Source organism: Perna viridis, chromosome 8, assembly GCF_037379345.1.
Source record: "Perna viridis isolate PV_CMFRI_1.1 ecotype Kerala chromosome 8, ASM3737934v1, whole genome shotgun sequence".
Lineage (NCBI taxonomy): Eukaryota > Metazoa > Mollusca > Bivalvia > Mytilida > Mytilidae > Perna > Perna viridis.
In genome coordinates, this window is record NC_142452.1 from 1791285 (window position 1) to 1813249 (window position 21965).

Below are 21965 nucleotides of genomic sequence, written 5' to 3' on the forward strand. Positions count from 1 at the left end.
GCAATGTATGAAATATAAGGAGAATGGGTATGGTGAATATGCGCAAAGAGACAACAACCATACCGGGATGAAAAATGTCAGCACAAGGACAAATGGTCTTCAATGAACGAGGAAGAAACCTCCACACTACTGGGCAGGCTGCAGCTGGCCCCAAAACAATATTACACACATATACAGGCGTGCTCACGTCCCTCCCCTTTTTAGAACTGTAAAAAAATTTACACAATTAAACATACCCAGAAAAAGGGCCGAGTAATATCAATCCCAATTTTTCCCATGTGGAGTTGAGAACCACATCATAAGTCATACAATATGGACATAACCCATGTCATGTTAAAAATTCCTTTTATAAATAGTGTATTAATTTGTATGGAAAGACTCTACGAGCAAATCAATGTAACTACCAAAATTGGTATCTTTGATAAGGTATATTTTGTCCCCGAGGGTATCATCAACCCAGTAATACAATTTTTAAAATTAATGTTTTTAACAAGAGGAATGAAAGAAAAACTGGCTCGGACGTCGCCCAGTATAAAAAGGTCCGAACCTGACAGCAGATCGGACACTCTGTTGTCTTGTAAGTATGTGGTGTCCCCAGATGGGAATCTTAGCACACTCACATCTGGTATGGAAAGTACCCCGACCAATTCAACTAAAAGTACCCAATCACACGTTCAGTCTGCAGACCATCTATTCCAGTACAAAAATTCTGACTATTTTAAAATTATCAAACCATGTTCCATCACTTTAAACGATATATTTGACTACAACGATGACGAACCACATTGTACCATATCAAAATGTGGTATAAAAAATTGCAAAACATGCAACATTCTTATAACCGACCCTTACTTCTCCAGTTCCCTTACAAACAAAACCTTCCATACAAGAAGTCACGATGACTTAAGTTGCAAATCAACAAACTTAATATATGGATTAGAATGCAACTTATTAGGTTTAATATATGTCGGAGAAACGCAAGAACGATTAAATAAAAGAATGTAGTCATCGTTCGGGAATTAACACCACCAAATTCCCGACAATTTATAAACACTTTAATCAACAAGATTATTCAATCCTCTCCATGAAAGTTCGTATTTTAGAAAAAAATCACCATCCTACGAACAGTCCCGTTCTAAGTAAAAACTATCGTAGGGAAAGAGAAGAGTTCTGGATACGCAGACTAGGTACTGCAATACCTTACGGATGCAATGACAACATCAAAAGTATAGGAAACCTTTCAAGCCAATAAAACAATAACATAAATGTGATGAATTTATTTGACAAAATTCCAAGACGGAAAAGGAGTCATGGCCACCGCCACTATACGTCACCTAAGTTATATGATGTCTCCATAGATGGTCTCCTTCCTTTCATACAAAAACCTCTTGGACTTCATCACATTAGAACCAAACTTTATTCTATACCTCTCACTCTACTACACTCCCTTTACAAAACAAGTCTTGACACTCCTGTTTCTGACCCCACTTCATCATTATACAGACTTGTTGCCATCATTTTGGATATTGGTTTCCACAGACTCTTTAAACCAGTTTGTGTGAAAAGTCAAGATGAAGAAAAACGATCATTTCTTCCACTACCGTTTGTCAACAAAGGTATAGATGCAATTAATTTGGCTAACGTCGTCCATCACAAAAACGTTACCAACAAAATTCCCCCATATTTCAAAGACAAATCCATACCAATTATTTCATATTCCTATACTTCACCCATCGCATCCAAAATTTTCAATTATAAAAGGCTATTGCAGAACCTCGAGATTGAGGACTTCAAGGCTAAAGCACCTGACTGTTCTTGCAAAACCTCTCCATTCAAATATGGTCATTCTGGTCACGTCGTAACGGAAGATTTAACCATTATCGAAAACGAATCTCTGCGTAATATCCTTTCTAAAGGTCCCAAGTACCGTGAACCACGCTCCATAAATTGGAATTATAACTTTAGAGTTCTTATGGATGCCGTCGAGGACTATGCAAGAAAATGGATAAAACGAGAACAAGAAGACATTGATTCTCTGTCAGAGTGGTTGAAGGCCGTGAGGTCTTTAATTTTGAAACGAATGAAAGTTTTAAGTAGGTCAATGAGTGCCAAGGCTACATCAGTTTTCAAAGACAACGATGTAGCAAAAACATTGTCTTCTATACATGACAAATATGTTGTCGTACCAGCAGACAAAGCCCAAAACAACATTGTTTTTGTTTGCAAAACGTTTTATATCCAATGTTTATTATCAGAGGTAGACGTAGAAAATAATAGCAGTGATAAGACCTACACTGCTACCACTCTTTCCAAAGAAGAGATTGTGGAAAACCATAAATCTGTGCTATCCTCTTTTGGTCTCTCTACCAAGGAAGATGATTGTGAATTACCGTCTATGTACTGGATTCCTAAATTTCACAAGAATCCATACAAACAACGTTTCATAGCTGGATCTGCAAAATGTACCACCAAAGCTGTTTCATAACTTTTATCTTCTATACTCACAACTGTCAAAGAGGGTCTACAGTCCTACCACAGCACTTGTACCTCCCGTAGTGGTATTAATTCAATGTGGATCCTGAAAAATTCAAATGATCTTTTGGAGACGATCAGTTCAAGACTATTATCTGAATATAATAGCATTAAAATCTATGATTTTTCAACACTGTATACTTCTATTCCCCATACTCAGTTCAAAATCCCGACTGAAAAACATTATACATCGTTGTTTTTCCAAAAAAGATGGTACACCTAGATACAAATATATAGTTCTTGGTAGAGATTCCTCATACTTTGTAAGAAATAATTCAAAATCATCTTCAAAATATACAGAGGAAGATGTTTACAAAATGCTGGAATTTGTAATCGACAACATATTTGTCCAGTGTGGTGGACGTGTTTTTCAACAAACGGTCGGCATTCCAATGGGAACAAATTACGCTCCTTTACTCGCTCACCAATTTCTTCACTCTTATGAGGCTGACTTTATAGCTGATCTGATCAGAAAGAAAGAATATTGTTTGGCTAGATCCTTCAATCTCAGTTTCCGTTATATAGATGACGTTTTATCTTTAAACAATCCTAATTTCGGGGATTTGATACATCGCATCTACCCAAAAGAACTTGAGATAAAAGATACTACAGACACTGTGAAGTCAGCCTCATATCTTGACCTACACTTAGAAATCGATGGTAAAGGAAAACTATTGACCAAACTTTACGAAAAACGAGATGACTTTTCATTCAGAATTGTCAACTTTCCTTTCATCTGTGGCAACATCCCTTCGGCTCCTGCGTATGGAGTGTTCATATCACAACTCATACGTTATGCCAGAGTTTGCCGAAACTACGCAGACTTTTTGTATCGCGCTAGAACTCTAACAAATAGGATTCTAGAACAGAGTTATGTTGCTACAAGATTGAAGTCATCACTACAAAAGTTTTATGGTCGTCATCATGAACTCGTGGATCGTTATGGTGTATCCATCTGCACCATGAAAACTGATTTATTCAACGGGTCATAGTTTTCCTTTCCTCGTTTGTCTACCCCGGACTTGACTTTTTATAAGCAACTCGGCGGGTGTTTCTAGAAAAGCAGAGGACGCTTACCCTACCGGTGCACCTGGTCCATGCTCCCAGTTTTTAGTGGAGTCCGAGTTGCTCATTTACTTTTGTTACTTTGTATGTATGATTTTAGTTACTTTATGTTCTTTGTTGTGTATGTCTGTTTTCCATGTCTGGTCTTTGTCCCTGGATTACATTCTTCTGATTACCGCTATAACCTTGGTTCCCTTGATTACTCTTTAACGATTTAACACAGTATCATAACTAAATCTTCTACGAGATAGTCTATTCAACAGTTTATTGAACTTATTGAGTGAGTATTGAGTTTTCTGTGCTGTATGGATAATATTACCATAAGGTATAAGGTGGGAGGTACGACCATTTGTTGATTGGTGTATGTATGTGTTATGTGCGTCAATACACATTCTTCATACAACCTAGAATTGGATAACGATCTTATGTGTCACTGTTGGTTTAAAACAAGTCCAACTAATTTTTTTAGTAAAATACGTTAAAAGTTGAAAATCATTGTAATGAAATATTTTTTTAAGTCCAATTCAATCCCAATTCTCCCTATGTGAAGTTGAGAACCAAGATACATCATATTTCATACAATTACAGGACACAACCCATGTCCTGTAGAGCATTACATTTAAATATAGTGTGTTAGTTTCTATGCAAAGACCAACAGCAAATCAATGTATATACCAAATAATGATATCTAGGCCTTTACACAATAGGAAGAATCCGTTGCATTTATTTCATTTGCTTTATGAGTTAAAAACTCATTAATATTACTAAACCTAAAACCTATACTTTCACGTTTAAGGTGATGCTAATCGACACACAATCTTTGTTGGGGCACTTTTAGGTAAGTTACTTTATATACAATGTGTTTAGACACTTCATACAATTTTACATATATGACAGATTCCACTTATAAATATGGATATCGACTGTTCCACACGTAGCATCAAAGGAAACTGACAGAAATGTTTACTTAATAATTAAAGCTAGAATAAAGCTCTACATTGAAATATTGACACGATTTTTTTAAGTACTAAATAGACTGAATAAACATGTGAAAAGGGGGGTTGTTTACGGGTTGTTCTATTTTCGATATTGAATTTTGTTTGACGGAAAGTTTGGTTCGTAATGAGGGCCTGGAAAGTCACTAAGAATATTTCTTTGTTTTGATTTTTTTCTTAATGTTCAGTTATATTTTAAAGGAGGTATTGGATACTGTTTATAAATGCCTTTCAAGCAATAACGCTCTTATAATAATTGTGGCAGAGTAATGAAGGATACCAAGATTTGAGCATAATTTAAATAAGTAACATATATATAGCACAGAAAAAAGCTCAAGGCAATAATAATACTCCACTTTGGCTGTTAACATATGTATTAAGATAATGTCTTGTCAGTTACCATAATTTGGTTGACTCAAAGTCTAACTAAAGTTCAAATAAGAAACAACTAGGAAAAGTAGGACTTTATAACATATAGAGACACAGCTAGAGAAAAAGTGACCGACAATAAATGTTAAAGTTCTTGTGTTAATACGATTAACTTACGTAGTACGGATTATCAGCCAATCAATGTTTCGTTTCAATTCAACTTTTGTAAATTATTTTTTCATGTATTTGGAGTATAATTTCACATCAACAGGACTTTTTCTCATCATAGTCTGTAACAATATTTTCTTTGTTTAAATTGTAGCAGAAGAGATAAACAACATCTGTCATTTTGGAACATGACTATTTTCAGAACAATCCTTTAGAGACGCCAGATATTTTTGTTGCAAAGTCGTCAATATTGTGATAAACAGGAAATCAAAAAACTCTTGTCAATCAATGTTAGTCTGTATTAATCTAATCCCAGACATCCAACACTCAACCAAATTGGAAAAATATAAATTGTGTATCGAGGGAATGTCACCGAGGCTAGAACATCAAACGTCTCACTTTGTAATTGATCTAAGTACCTTAAGATTGTTCACTTTCTGATTGTGTGTGGTTTGAAGTCTTGAACTATTTTAATCACAGAAACAAAGTATATTTCATAAGTTATTCATTTTGTCAATTGTTTTGAAACATTAAATGTTAAGCAAGAAGACACTACTAAAACAAAGTGTCCGCTACGCTACGTTGGAATTAAGCTTCCAACAATGAATGTGTAAGACGATGCCTAAAGTATAGACTATTCCTCGAATTTTAAAACAATTATCTCTCAGTACCAAAGCGTACACATGAAACCAGATTTATTTTACCTACGTTAACCAGGATGGCGTATTTAGATATGGTTTAGCCCACGTATGAAGGATTTGGGTCCCCTGTCATTTTGTACCGAGGCCATCTTACCAACACGAAATCTTGAAGTTATTGAAGCGTTTGTTGAATGACAATCCCTTATCTGCCCCTACAAAAAGTTGAACAAAATTTATTGTATTTTTTATATAAAGCAGTCACGATACTGACTATTAGTCCTATCAAATCGCATATACATTAATATTTAAACGAATTTCAAAAACCAGAGTCATAGTCCAGTTTCATAAATTAAAATTCTTAATACAAAGAATTACAAGAAAACTATAACTTGATGTGCTCTAATGGTTAGGGGACGACCATTAGATTGTGGGGGCTGGCAGTTTTTGGAAATAATTTTCTGGCCATGAAAAGTTGAAAATAAGTATTCTAGACTACATTTCCTAGAAATGGTCCAGATACACCATACAGTGAAATGGAAATACATAATTAATCTTGCCTCTATGTGATTGAAAATGAATTTTCTCACTTTAAACTTTCATGAATAAATATTCTGACCCCATAAAATTAGCCCGTCCCCTCAGAATGTAATAGAAGTCCCCTTAAACCTTAATGACCGTTGTAGTATAACTTTATAGAAACTTATCAATGTATTAAAAAAATTCACTGCACTTTAGGGCAAAATCAAGATAATTAGATTTCCCTGGCTAGACGAGCGTAAGAAGGCTTCATATTAGCTCCCATTCAAAAATAGATACTGACCGACTAAGATTTTATAAGTTATTGCACTTCGTTTGCCTTTCATGATATCTGTTCACATGTAACTGAGGTCAAAGAAAACATCTAATGACAAATGGTATATTAAGAGCCAATTCACAATTGGGGGACGATTCGGCAATGAAAATTATTTTTCCTGTCAATTAGGATGGATGAGCTTGGAATAAAGAGTTATAACTATGTATGATTCCAAAAAGGCAATCATTAGGAAGACTTGACCTAATCCTCGTTTGACAAAAGCATCGCAAAAACTTTTAAACATATCAATTTTCGTGCTCAAGGCTATATGAATAGATAGGAAGGAAAATGTCTATCAAACTTTAACAAAGGCCATGAAGTATAAACTAAATGTTTAACGACATAAAACTGATGAAGATTATAATGAGTTATAATACCTATATAATGAATCTTCGTTATGAATAGACGCATCTATAATTCATGATATTGCGTCCGATGATTATCATTAGATAAGTAAAAACACACAAAAAAAATAATAAAACAGAAATAGCAACGAAAAACATAATGCAGAAACTGATAAAGAAAAAATGAAGTTCTGAAATTAATGATATGGAAAAATCTCTAGAAATCATCCCAGTGTAAACACAGTGTCTGAGCTCAGCTATCAATTAAAATGTTTAAACATATAAATTACAACAAACAACTTAACACCATTGCTCCTTCAGTAAAACCCTTTTTCTGTCATGTTTCTTCAATTTATTAATGCTATTATGATAAAAAGGTCAAAATTTACTTTACGTAAATTTAAACACATAGTAAGAAGCTGCTAACAGTGTGTAAACACTACCATTATCGGTCCAGTTGATTCCGGACCAGCCCATTATATCTAACCGTATGACAGGTAAATGCTCCTTTAAGTATCAAAATTCACAAGAACAACAAAAAGCCAATACGAAACCATAATGTTATATAATTTTCCAAATAACTATCGTTATATGTATCATCAGTTATTACATGTCATATTTCATATGATAAGAAGGTATGATATTCATCATTTTAGGTTACCAGGACCTGCTTGTCAGTACAAAGTGCATGCACTGATTTCCACAAGGTAAACACACAAAGGGAAGACTTATGATGCTCCACAAGGTAAACACACAAAGGGAAGACTTATGATGTATCTGATTATACCATATATATATATAGTAACTATATATTTTACTACCTGTACTTTAGCATCGACAAAATCACTGGGAAACTCAGATACATAAATGTAATGTCCTCAATATGTCGACTGAAGGCTTGTGAGACTGATATATGTTACATGTTATTGAAGAAATCAGACTACTGATAGTGGGTACAATAACTTATATAGATAAATGAATATAGAAGCTTTCTCTCTCCTACCCTCGTTTTCAGTGGAGTTACCAGTCTTTCTGTTTACTTTTATAATTAATTTGTGTTGTGCAATATTTGTTTTTGCTGTGTTACCCTACCGTTCTTCTTGCTTGTACATTTGATTGAACTATTTATTTACTGTTCAGTTGTCTCATTGTAGCATGTTCGCATCAATTGGATGAGGTTGCAGGTTCGATCCCCACCGAGTCATACTAAAGCCTAAAACTGATTGTCTGCCAACATATAGACAATAGAGTAACAATTGGTTAGCTCGGAGACAGGATGGTGTGGGGTGAGGTGCGTACTTCTGTGAGTAAGCACATTGGAAATCCATGTGTAGGACTACTACATAGCACGTTACGTATGATTGATAAAAGTAACCGAAATACCCGTTATAGAAAATTAAGCCACATTCAATCAATCATTCAATCAAGCTGTATAAATCAAAGTGAAAAAATAAACTTTGACATATTTTTAGTGGTTAAAATAGGTGCAACAGCTGCTTCATCGTATGGGAAAGGGTACAGATAAAATAAGTTCCAATTTTAAGTGAAGTTTTGAAGGCAAATATCTAAATGTAAGTGAATCTTTTAAGATTGGAACTTCTATGACACTTTACATTATTTTTATATCATCCAACATAAAATTTCTACTGGATGACCTTCATTGCATTGACGCATGAGTTAAAGGTGATTTGTTGACGATTTACTTTAACTTTTTATTGAAATTATTGAAAGTTATTGAAAGAGATTCATCTCTAAGACAATGGTTAAAAGACAAAGCTAGGGCGTGTAAAATGTTGTCTAAATAAGAAAATATTCTTAAAACATTCATGTCATAAAAGTGATAGAGTTGGAAGTCGAATTGAACTTTGACCTAAGAATCATTGGAGGTCTGGTTTCAGTTTAACAGGAAGTGATTTGCTGTTCAAATTTGGAAGTTTAAAATATTGAACAACTCGGCCCTTAGAGAATTCGTCACATAGTCTAGAGATTATGAAGATAATATTACTAGCTGCTTTATACGTGTATTTAGACATCCCTGTTATGATCTTTACCTCCTCGCTCTGTATTATTAAAATACCATCATAAAAAAGAAACCTTCAGCCAACAACTTTGTATTTTGCTGCGGAATCGACAAACAGAAATTAAATTTTCATGAAAAAAATACAAAAAGTTAAGATATTTTAAGTTTATATATAAGCAATCAAATTTACAATTATTCATCGCAATATAAATAACCCATTCAGACTAAAAAAGTCTTCGGTCAAGAATGACAACAAAGTACAATAATGATGCATACTTGTAATCATTGATTTAAGAGATAGACGACAGTCAATTGGAAAATTACATTCCCTCTAATGAAAATACATGATCCAGCAAATTATATCAGCTCACTAGATGTTGCTATTACAGATGATAATATTTAATGTCTTATACATATAAGGCAATGTCTAGAACGAGTATGCATTGCATTTTAATTTCTTTATAAAAATATTTTTGAAAAATATATATGAATTATATATAATGTATATCCATAACTGAAGTAAATAGAAACAATATTTATTCCAGGGTACAACACCCTGACCAACACAAATACCGGTATTAATGGAATAAAAGAGGCTTCTAATTATTGGCTATTCTATTCTTTTTTAAGTATAAAAAAGTCCCTCTTGATGCTATTTTGAATACGCCCTACTCCTTGTTACAGTCTAGACGGTGCTTCTTCGTTTTTACTTGCGTGAGTCCTACACCACGTTATATTCTAAAGGGTAAACTCTTGTTGCTGTTTTATGTGAATCCTATATATTCTATGTACAAATATAGACAATGACTCCTTTTTGCTGTTTTATGTGGATGCTTCTCTGTGTTGGTGTCTAAACGATTCCTTGTGTTGAGGTTTAGTGTGAATCAACTTTGTGTGTATATGTCAAAGAGACAACAACCCCACCGGGATGAAAACGTCAGCCCAATGCCATCCACTGGTCTTCAATGAACGACGAAGAAACCCTTATAACACAGGGCAGGCTGCATCTGGTCCCAAAGCATCATTTTACACACGTACAGCGAAAGAGTTGCCCCTCTATACTCAAGTGGTGAAGTAAAGTCTGTCTGTCGTATATTTTTGTCTTGAATATATTATCTAATTGTTGCATCCTCATTGACAATTTTGTATCCATCATGTTTATTTAGGATATAATCTACATTTGTTTATAATATAATCGCTAGGCTTTAAACCTAGTTATTCACTTTATTTTTTACATTTAAGACATAGTGTCATATACATGTATAGGGAATCTGAACTTTTCTCTTTTCATTAAGCAATTCGGTCAGTTATCGTCTCGGTATGAATAGTCTTGCAGAAGTCAGAAATGATCCAATGTTCTAATTTGAAAGTTATAAATGTCACAAATTTCCTATTTAACTTTCTAAGACTGAGATGCATTACGCCAAACTTTATCGACCTTTATACGATTATCCCAATTACCCTAAATAGTATAAGAATAGAAGATATGGTATGAGATACTCATCCACCTATAAACCATACAATAAAACAACGGAGTACCACAGAATTCCCATCTTTTTCAAATTACCATAAGATTCTTTGTGAATCTTAAAACATATATTTGGGTTTAAAATCAGGATACGTATTAAATATCAATAACACTGGTATCATCTAATTTGGTCAAGTACATTATACACGACATTAAGTTCCAAGTAAACAGTTTAATACAACTCTAAAAAGAGGCAATAGAAAGAATGAAAATGGAGTTAGCCAAAACAAGTTCCATATTACAAGGTTGTTGCTGTCTAATGGAAAGTCTTTGAATAATCTGGAGACGCTGATGACGTGGACTAAACCATGGAAATACGAAATACTTTGGTTAAAGGGAATTCCTGTGTGTTTTCTGGTCAAAGAGCATTTTCGTGCTTTATAGCTCCCATAATTTTTTGACAAAATTAGTGCGAGGTCAAACTTTTAAAGATGGGTTTTATATGCATACTTGTATTTTCATTAGTTATGTCTCCATCTAAAGGTAAAACGATGTCTCTGCAAAAATCAATATTTTAAAACTTTATAGAATCTTGATGTATATAAGACAGTCCCTCATTTTAGGGACTATATGATGTTTTTTTTTTCTTAATAAAACAAAAGACGAAGACAAATACCATGCATGAAATTCCCACCTACAAAAAAGATCTTGATTAAGAAGGAAGCCATGCATTGGATTATATGAAACTTTCGTGTATATTGACTTTAGGACAGACTTGTGTTCTTACTAATTAGGACCCAAATGTGGATACCTAACCTAATCATTGAGTCCATATTGGCTTCTTACCCTATCATGCAAGTTTTTTTTGTTTTTTGTTTTGTTTTGTTTTGTTTTGTTTTTGTTTTTTGTTTGGTTTTTTAGTCCTAGTTGCATATTTTATGTGTTGTTTTGTTTATTTCATGTTCTTTGTTATGTCTCTGTTTTTTCTGTCTGGTCCTTCGATGATTATATTCTTTTGATTTTTGCTCGAACCTTGGCTCCTTTGATTACTCTTACAAGTGAGCTTTAGACCAAGGTTATGCGAATGCATGGATGTAAGGTGGCACTTCAAAACGAAGTAATCCCTTCAATCAGCTTTGACATGAACTGTTGGAGTTTCAGAAGTCACTACTTCTACCAGATTTTTTTTCAATGTTGGTGTATTAGATATCAGCACTTCCAATATTTTTTAGATGAATAGGTTTTTTTTTAAGTCAATCCTATAAGATTTGGCATTAACAGTTGCTATTATAATGTTACCGCTTCTATCAGTTCTGACATGACAGGTTGCTATTTTAGAAGTCATCCCTTCCACCAGCTTTGATGTGAACTGTAGGAGTGTCAGAAGTCACTACTTCAACCAGTTTTAACTTGAAAGGTTGGTATTTTAGAAGTAGCCACTTCCAGCAGCTTTGAGATGAAAAGTTGGGTTTTATTTAGAAATCAATCCTACAAGGTTTGACACGAACGGCTGCTATTTTCAAAGTTACCATTTCTATCAGCTTTGACATAAACGGTTTCTATATTTTAAAATGACCTCTTCTGTCAGCTTTGACATGAAATGTTGTTATTTTAGAGTCACCACAACCAGCTTGACATGAACAGTTGCTATTTCCTATTTCCGAAGTCATTCCTTCAACCAGCTTTGAAATGAACGGTTACTATTTCCGAAGTCATTCCTTCTACCCGCTTTGACATAAACGGTTGCTATTATAGAATTCATCCCTTCTACCAGCTTTAACATGATCGAGTTTGTTTAAGATGTCACTCCTTCGTGTGGTCTTATCTCGGTTGACGTTTTGATAGAACTGGTGGTATATAGTAATTCTTGCTTTCAAACGGAAAATATAAGGCACAGAACATCATAACTGTCATTCGAACATTGAAACAACACCAAATCATGGGCGTTTTGGCATTATGACATTTGTTAAAAAAAATCAGTGGCTAAGAGTAAAATTTCGAGCTCAAATATGAGTAGAATCTTACATACATTTGTCTTTGAAATCAAGTGTAAAATGATATATTGTGAGGCAAAAACTGCTATTGCTACAGTTATAACGTTTATAAGTTTATAAACTTAACTTGTTAAGCTAACGCAAAACGTATTTTACAATTTATAAAACATTATTTTTTGTGGTTAAGCAGCATTGTTTTAAAAAGAACTTCAGCATTGGTATTACTTGATAAAAACTAAACAAAGAATAAAAATACAACCCATGTTCTTGTGTTTTGAATCATAGTTTTCAAGCAGGAAAGAACGAAGGCGAAAATTAGTTCAACATTGATAAACTACACATTTGAATAAAAAGTATTAATACATAATAGACTCTGTCTTTGAAAATGGTAACAGTGACAGCCTTGATATTCCTAAAGCTACACATCCACTGATAAGTTAATAGATAAAACTGGTATTTTTTGGTAAAAACAACATGAAATCTGACAGTTTTGTCTATGAGTTTAAAAAATGTGACTACGCCTATAAAGCAGGGGATTAAAAACGTTAAAGAGAAGATGTACAACATCAGGTTTAGAAATACACCATCCTTTCATAACCAAAATATATGAATTGTCGTAAAAGTTTAGACGTGTCATAATTGTACTAATTTACCTTTGTGTTAATGACAAAAATAAAATATTTCATATGAATAAATGAGAATTGATTTCTCTATAGTTGTTAGTTTAATTACTCCCCAGAGTAAAAGATGAGCCCAGGTAATAGTGATTGATAAATTATTTACATGAATTCAGAGTATGTTTTGTTTATTATATTGTCACGTGTTGTTACCAACGTCATGTTTTACAATGTCATTCTTCACGAAACGACGCTCGATGTTTGTCGGCGATTCGTCATCAGTAATGACATCATATTAAGTTTACAACAGTGACGTTTAAGTTATTGGGGGATAAAGTTTTAACTAATAAATGAACTATTGAAATAATATTCGAATGCTTTGTTTTCATCATTTCGATAATTGTTTGGAAATGTCGAGTTGAAAGATGACCAATTCTCAAGTCATTTACTCAACGAATGGGACTACGACTACTTTTGGTTTTTTTATGTTTCTCTTTTCGCAAGTTGTCGTTCTGTTTTATCAATGAACAAAAAGTTGCTTCATTTCCGACTGTTTCAAAACTGTATTCAAGCTTTGTTAACTATTTGAGTGTATTATCATCAACCTTCATGTTTACTATAGTACTACCAATAACTTGACAATTCCTTTCTACAAGTGGATCTAATGATTAAATATACTGTTGGTAATGATCTGAACATACAATGAATGACATACATCAGAAATATACACACTAACTAATCAATGTGTAACAATAGAACGCATTATTGATTGCCAATTTTACCTTGAGTCGCTACTCCTTCCATTCCGCTAGGTTTCCTCTCTTTTTCTCAGGTCAATAATCCATGCCATTTTTTCACTTGCTCTATAAACAACATTTATTCCAATAAATTAATCGTTAATTATTTGTTTTAAACGTATTAAGAATCGAAAGTATTAATTACGTTCCTTTGCTTGATCCATCGTGTAATATCAACATTTATATGTTTATGTTGTAAATGTTGCATTCAACCATTTGCTTGGTATGACTATATCAAGTTTAAAATATGATTATTTAACTTCATGTTACATCGCTCAACTCCATTATACCAAGGTATAATACAATAACACAGAATCTTGTCAACACAGGTAACTTTCAATAATTCTGATATTTCCTTTGAAATACACCAACATCATAGTGTAAAACATTTGCTATTCCAATACATGATGTTTAATCCCTTCACAGTATAAAGTATACTCCGTCTTAATATAGGTAGTTAGATTTGTCAGTCTCGGTACCAAAGAACAGGGGAGATAATCAAAATGTCGAATGCCAGTAGCTTATTGATTGTTCATCGGGTTTTCTTGCTAAATCAATATCGGGATGTTTACTTCTCTATAAACTAGGAGATAAAGAAATGCAATATTTTGATACAGATGATGGCGCCCAAATAAAACTATTACTGTTAAGGATGGAACAAGGCTGTTTTCGTCTCTCTGATACTGTTCCCTGGGATAGATTACAATCGTCTAGAAATGAAAACCGGAAATTAGACTTCATGAATAGATTACGTCAATTGGGCAACACTTACAAAGTACAAGAAGAATTTTTCTCGAAGATTATCCATTCCTCCTCAATCATAAATCTCGTTAATAAATTGTATTGAGCGCTGGTCGATTAGTGACATTGATAAAATGTATTACTTGTAGTAACTATGTGTCGTTACTGGCTGTTGGGGCTTTAATTAACTATCTAGTTAACTTGCCATTAGAGCACATTACACTATATCATTTAGGACTAAGGCCCTTGGTTTTACTTGAATTCCTTGGTGAACACAGCCGAGAAGTCTGGGCTAGTGAATGTGCTGAGTCTTAAATGCAAAAACCTGTTCACCATGCTTTCTCAGTGACATACTGTACGATTGATATTCATCCAGAATATGAAATGTTTATTGAACATGTAAATAATCAAAATATGAATATTTCGTGATCAAGTCTAGAAAATATTGCCAAGCTGTGCTTTGTTAAGGAACTGTTTAATCTAAAATGAGATACGCCCCGTGCAGGTCCGGGTGTTAAAAGAATAGGCCTGCATCAGCGCTAAGCTTGTCGTAAAAGGCGACTAAATAGTGCTTAGAACCCTAGCCGGGGGCTAGGGCGCTCTGCCCACAGAGCAACTGGGATGTGTTCCCCAGGTGGTTGAATGGGGTACCCCTGGCGTGTTACATGCTGGGGTTGTCAGGCTATAATACGGAAAACCTGTCCGCAAACCATAGTGGTGCCCCGTGTTGGGAAAGATGCCATTTTCCTCGCACGTTAAAGAACCCTACTGTGGTATTCTCCCGGAGTAGGAACCATAGGGCTCCGCCACAGGAGGCTAAATTGCCCGACTCTACCCACCTCTCCCTATTTCCAGTGGCAATCTAAATTTGTCGACCCCATTGTCCTTGTGTCCCATCCCTCTTTCATTTCATCATCATTTCATGTTCATTTATCAATTTCATGTTCATCGTCTGAATATAGCTGAAATATTGCTGCTTGGACGTTAAACCCCAACAAAGAAAGAAAACAAACCAAATGAGATATAAAAACCTGTCTAATAAGGTCAGTTCTCCCATTAAAATTACTTTCAAAGCAGCATAATTCATGAAATATCAACCACTATATTTCTTCAAAAGTAGACGTTTATTCGACTGCCAGCTGGTAAAACTAGTATGGTAATAGATAGGTCACTATCTTTATTACTTCATTGTCTGTTAATCTATTTCGAAATCATAAAAATATGAATCGGAAACCCACTCCGATGTATTATTTAAAGTAATACTTAGTTTGGCTTTATAGATGGTAAGAATGACTTTACAAGAAATTCTGGACTTTTACGTTTCACAAAATAATTGTCTCGTGTCCCAAAAATTATTTTAGACTTTCCGAATTGTCGCAAATTACACTCGATTACTAAATTGTCAAGATTGAATCTCGTTGGCTCAAGTTCGTTTTCTTCAGCGTTTAAGTATTTTAAATTATTCTCAGTGGGAAATGTATTTCGGAAAAGTGCACGGACGTTGATTAACAATGAAAAGAACTTAAAAATTCAATGTGAAAGGTTAAACATTTTTAAACGAATTTTTTTTAAGTAATCCAGGAACAAAGACCAGACATGGAAAACAGACATACACAACAAAGAACATAAAGCAACTAAAACAATACATACAAAGTAACAAAAAAAAATAGCAACTCGGACTCACTAAAAACTGGGAGCATGAACCAGGTGCACCGGTAGAGTAAATTACGTTTAAAATCTTGAGCACATTGTATGTAATTCTTTGGTATAATATCATTCAAGTGTGTGTGTTGGGGGGTCTATATTTACAGTTTATAGAAACAATACACGTGTACATGAACTGTAATTCTAGTTGTATATGATGTAAACATATATCGTATTAAGACATGCTAGTTTGTGCAGAGATTAATTTCACCTTTACGGCATGGTTAACCACGCTTAGTAGGAACTAAGCTAACATAAGCACTAGATTCTGTCTCATAAAATGCGGACGAACCATGCTAATATGCACAGGTTACATCCGGTTAATTACCAACAGACAATGTTTGTGATCAGAGCTGGAATATCAAGCCAATGTACTCGGTAGAGACAAATTTGTTCAACGATCTTCACAGGTTAATAGAAAGAAAGAAAAAGAAAGAGAGGTGCAAAACATTGATTCAGAAAGGTTACCGGTCAAATAATGATTATATTATGCATGTACGTATGTACGTATGTCTGTCTGTCTGTTTCTTTCTTTTGGAGCTTTCCTTATAAAGAAAAAAACGTAAAAAGTTAAACAAAAGAACCTAACAGGACATAACAAAAGGAAAAGGGTAAAAACGGTGAAGATGGGATTGATGAACAAAACTATCTTCAGTTTTAATTATTCCTGGTTAAATGAAATTCTGCAAGCTTTTATTATTATTATTATTATTATTATTATTATTATTTATTTATTTATTTATTTATTTACACATAATACATAAAAAATCGCACTGTCTTCAATTGTTTTGTTTTGTCATCTTAATCTGCAAAAATGAAAGTATAAATGCACTGAATATACACTAAAAGTCGTTATCAGGTATCTCTATATCAGGGATTTTGAGTCGTTAATTATACTCAATCGGGAACGAGACAACAATTAACTTAAAGTTTCCTGTGCATTTAATTAGCCACATTAAACAGGAAATTTGTAAAAATGTATCCGTTATTAAGATTATTGATGAGGGTGTTATGCATAAGTTTAGAAAAAATATTCAATTCTTTAAATGATCAGGAGATAAGGTGTATAGTACAAAAATTTTGATCTACCACTAGACCATTTTTTCACAATTGATTAAAAGAAACCTCGGAATGTTTATCCAAACATTCTACTTAATACTAATAGAAACAAAACTAAAGTTAAATAAGTTTCACGAAAAAAAAACGTTAAAATTGGAATGGAAACCCACCATAAAAATAGGAACTGCAACAGCTGACAAATTTCAGTTTAATATTTAATAAAAGAGGAAACAAAGGACCCAGGAATAGACCGTTAATAAAAACAGGACAAAAACAAAATAAACACACACACACAAAGAACTTGAAATCTTGAAATAACTAAAATAACACGCACATAGAAACAAAAGTAAATGAACGATCCAGACTCTACTGAAAATTGTGGCAAGTACACATGGTGCATTTCTAGAAATCTTCGTAGAAGGTCAAATTAGGTAAAAGAGGAAATGAAAACGATGGCAGTTGTGAGCAAATTGGTTCTCATGGTGCAGATGACCCACGTGTTCATGGTACCACTTCCAAACCATGTGCTAGAGTAATCAAGGGAACTAAGAACGTTGAAAAAAATCGGTTCTCATAGTGCAGATGGATACACTATAACGATCCACGAGTTCATGATGACGACCACAATACTTTTGCAGTGATGACTTCAATCTTGTGATATGCATACTCCATACGGAATGAAAAGTCATCTGGTTTGTCGTGTAGTTTTGTCAGTAGTTTTCCTTTACCATCGATCTCTAAGTGTAAGTCAATATTTGAGGCTAATTTTACAGCGTCTGTAGTATCTTTATCTCAAGTTCGTTGGGGGTAGATGCGATGTATAAAATCCCCGAAACTTGGATAGTTTAACGATAATACGTCAACTAAATAGCAGAAAAAGAGATCAAAGGGTTTGGCTTAACGGTGTTCCTTCCTTTGGATAAGATCAGCAATAAAGTCAGCCTCATAAGAGTGAAGGAATACATATTTCGAAGCATACATTAACAAGTTAAAACATAAATTTGCATATATTGGACATGATATTATTATATGTTTCTCATCTTCTACCTTATCGCTGCATACACATGTACATACCATATTCTGTCATTGATAAGTTCCTGTTTCAATCTTCAACGGGACCACTTCATAACGAAATTTATCTTATATCTCAAAGGTATATTTTGCGTGAAATACACCCTATTCCATGATTATTCTTAAATAGTTTTAAGTAGGTCATTTCTTGCCAGTGTTTTGAGATGAAATATTTTCTCCCAATTAAATATACCACAACAATTAAAAAATATATAAATAAATCTTCTAACTGTATTATTTCACTCAAAACTATTTACATCGAGAAATCTTTTCAATTTGAAATATCTGAACTATAACACCATTCTGTAATCACCAGGTTCGTCAAAATCCCCTGTTTGGTAGACATACGAGGTAGACATATTAACTATGGACCTTATTTGTGGTCTCTTACTGAGTATGATGTGGTTACTGGGTGTGACGCCGATATATTTTTCTTACAATGCATTGCTACTGTACTTGGAGCGTTTATCATAAATGATACACTTGAGTGTTTGTCACGAGTTGACAAAATGATATAGTACACTTGATTGTATGTCACAAGTTGACGGTATGATACTGGCATCATGATTGAATTAAAATTCTAAACTTGTATATTTTGGTTTGTTCTAACGAAGGCGATGTTTGGTTATTCAAGTGTTCAATAACATTTATTTATGGTTCCCTTCTAATGCTCAGTTGTATCCGTTCTGTTTAGTGTCACTAAATGTAAGGTTTGTCAATTCTTGGCTTTCTAAGATGTGATCCGATTCCCCAATATTTGCCAGTTTTAGGTACAAAAAACTATAAACCTTAATAAATTTATGGGTCGGTGTAAGTTATTCATTATTTGTTAATTGACTTTGGAACTATTCGCACAATAAACGTTACCTCTAATTCAGGCGGCGGTAATTAATTGTCTCTGAGCTCAGAAAAGGCCGCAATAAACCGGACAAGGTGCTAATATGGTCAATACTGGGCCGGATACGTTCAGCATCGTTACAATATTGTCATTAATGTTTTACTTTGTGGTACAATAAAAGATCTAGCGACGGAATACGCTTTCTCATAAATAAAGTGACGTGACGAATATCAATACTATATAGTTTACAAAGAGCCAGCACTCAATTTGACCACGCCTTATGGCAAGCCATTGTGGAATTTCTTCCCCATTAATTGATATTAATAAATATTTAATTACGTGTTAACATTTATTTATTGTGTTGATAAATCATTTCAAGTATTGATATAAATATTTATTTATTAACATATGAATAAATATGTTATATTTATTGATATCATAATTAGTCCAGAATATTAATAATTCATTTATTAAAGAGGGTGTCTGTATAGGCTAAAAACCACTAATTCCACTTCCCATAGGCTTCTATGCTAATTTCACAATATTCAATGGCTTCTCGGGACTTTACCTTAACTTTAACCTGCAGATGACTATATATCAGCATGATTCTACATATGTCAGCTCACAATCCTCAGAATGGCATGTGGGGTTAGCAGACTTGCAGTGCAGTACTGGTCACCGGAAGTGAAGGGTCTATAAATAGCATGGGAAATCCCAGTGTTTTCACAAGATAGGGGTATATTTAAAAATCATTATGGAGATTAGGCTTCACATCACAAGAAGCAAAATGCACCAATAAAATGTACAGAAATGTTTTTCCTTTCAGAAACTCTTTAAATTTTTAAAATAAGATGAGAACTTTTTTCACAGCACTAAGAGGAACAGGGGTAATTTCTGCGTAGGACTATTTTTGCGTACGTTCCAAATGCTCATTGGTTGAATTGGTGGTCTGTAACCTAAATGTATAGGTGGTTTAATCGTGGTCAGAAAAGTGTTTGTAATTGCTTATTTTATTGAATTGGATATTGCCCGGCATGCATAATCTGTAATAAGATTGAATAACAGGTTGATTAATATTATTAACATATTAATAATTCGTTCAATTTATTGATATCAATAAATGATTTATCAACATGTTACTAATTTATCTCTTAATTGATATCAAAAAATCATTTATGCACATGTTGATAAATAATTATTAACATGTTATTAAATATTTATTAATAAATGGGGAATAAATCCCACAACAGATTGTCATAAACTTGGTGTATCGAAGTACTAAACAACATATCGAAAAATTGCGATTAAAAATATATTATCAGCATTCTTTATTTCCTCTTTCCAAAGATCATAACATCAGGTTTTTAAAAAATTAAGTATTAATATATAGCAATGAATAAGACAGCAAACGATTCAAAATTCATTGTTCGTGAAATATCATTCATTAAATATTTGGAATACTAGTCAGAAAACTGACCACTATATAGATCTATGGTAATAGGGTATATAAGTCTGGTCACGTGAATCCGTGATTTGATGAGAATGGGTCCTTGTCTACCAATCAAATGCATGGAGATTTGTCATTTACACAACAATGGGTTCAATATTAAAAGCAATTTTTTGTGTAAAAATACTGATAAAAAATGAAAATATCTAGTTCTACATTTAAAAAAATGTTCAGTAAAACATAAAATAGAAGATTTTGCAACACGATTCCCTACTTGCGGAGCTCGGGATGCAGCCATATTTTATCATGTTTTTGCAGAGTTACCTCCCGTAAGAGCATGTGCAATTTCGAAGTCTCTCTAATCGATGTTCGGATTCGGGTGCAGAAAAAAAGAGGCAACTCGAATGAAAATGGAATCCCCCAGCAGACAAAAACAACGGTGTTTCTAAAATTTACAGGGTGTTTTAGTTTGTTGGTAGGTTACATGAGAATGATTTTCATTTGTATCCCGGGTAAAGAAAATTTATGGCAGGGTCAGTAGAACGAGAAATTCCCTTTTGACTTTCGAGGTTTTCTAAAGTAGGGAAAATGGCTATTTATAGTTCAAGACTACTTTTCTGTCCGATCTTCGTGGACTCATCCTATTTTCTTTGCGGGAAATTATTTTTTCACATGTCCTTAGAAATGCTACATAAGTGAAAGTTTTATTGAATCAATTTACATATTTTTAAAAAAATCCTAAAAATGTGCACTTCACTATAGAAGTCTATGGGAAAATTAATACGATACTGAGACCGGTAGTGCAGCGTTTCGATTTCCCGGAAGTAAACAATAAAATGCAGATCGGTCTTCGGATTTCAATACATCTATATCGGAAATTGTGGAAGGAAACTAGAACGAGACTTACAAACTCTATACAATAACACAAGTAATTCTGTGGAAACCTTAAACGTCGTCGCTAAAATCATCGTGAGAATTAACTTGTTTTTTTTAAATGATTTCCAACAAAAATATAAGAACTTAAATTGTAACTTACACAAGAAACGGCCTGGAGAGAATAAAGTAACCCCCTATACTACGCTCCTTCACAGAAACGACTATGCATGAGGAACCTATGTAACATCCGAATTTTGAAGTAGCTGTACGATACGAAACAGTTCATAGAATTTTGCAAGTTTACCCTAATGTATACTAATATTTTGCATGATTTTTGATTTTTCTGTTTCCGGATTTTCTGTCCCC

At 33.7% G+C, this 21965-nt stretch overlaps 1 protein-coding gene across 1 annotated transcript in view; it reads right to left on the reverse strand.

The window, feature by feature from the left end:
* Positions 1 to 14609, reverse strand: part of LOC148608892 (uncharacterized) — a 30025-nt gene extending 15416 nt beyond the window's left edge. Inside the window, exon 1 of the mRNA XM_088540644.1 lies at positions 13849 to 14609. Within this exon, the coding sequence (XP_088396770.1) occupies positions 13849 to 13870 (22 nt within the window). The 5' untranslated portion in view covers positions 13871 to 14609. The remainder of the gene's footprint in view (positions 1 to 13848) is intronic.
* Positions 14610 to 21965: the final 7356 nt, after the last annotated feature.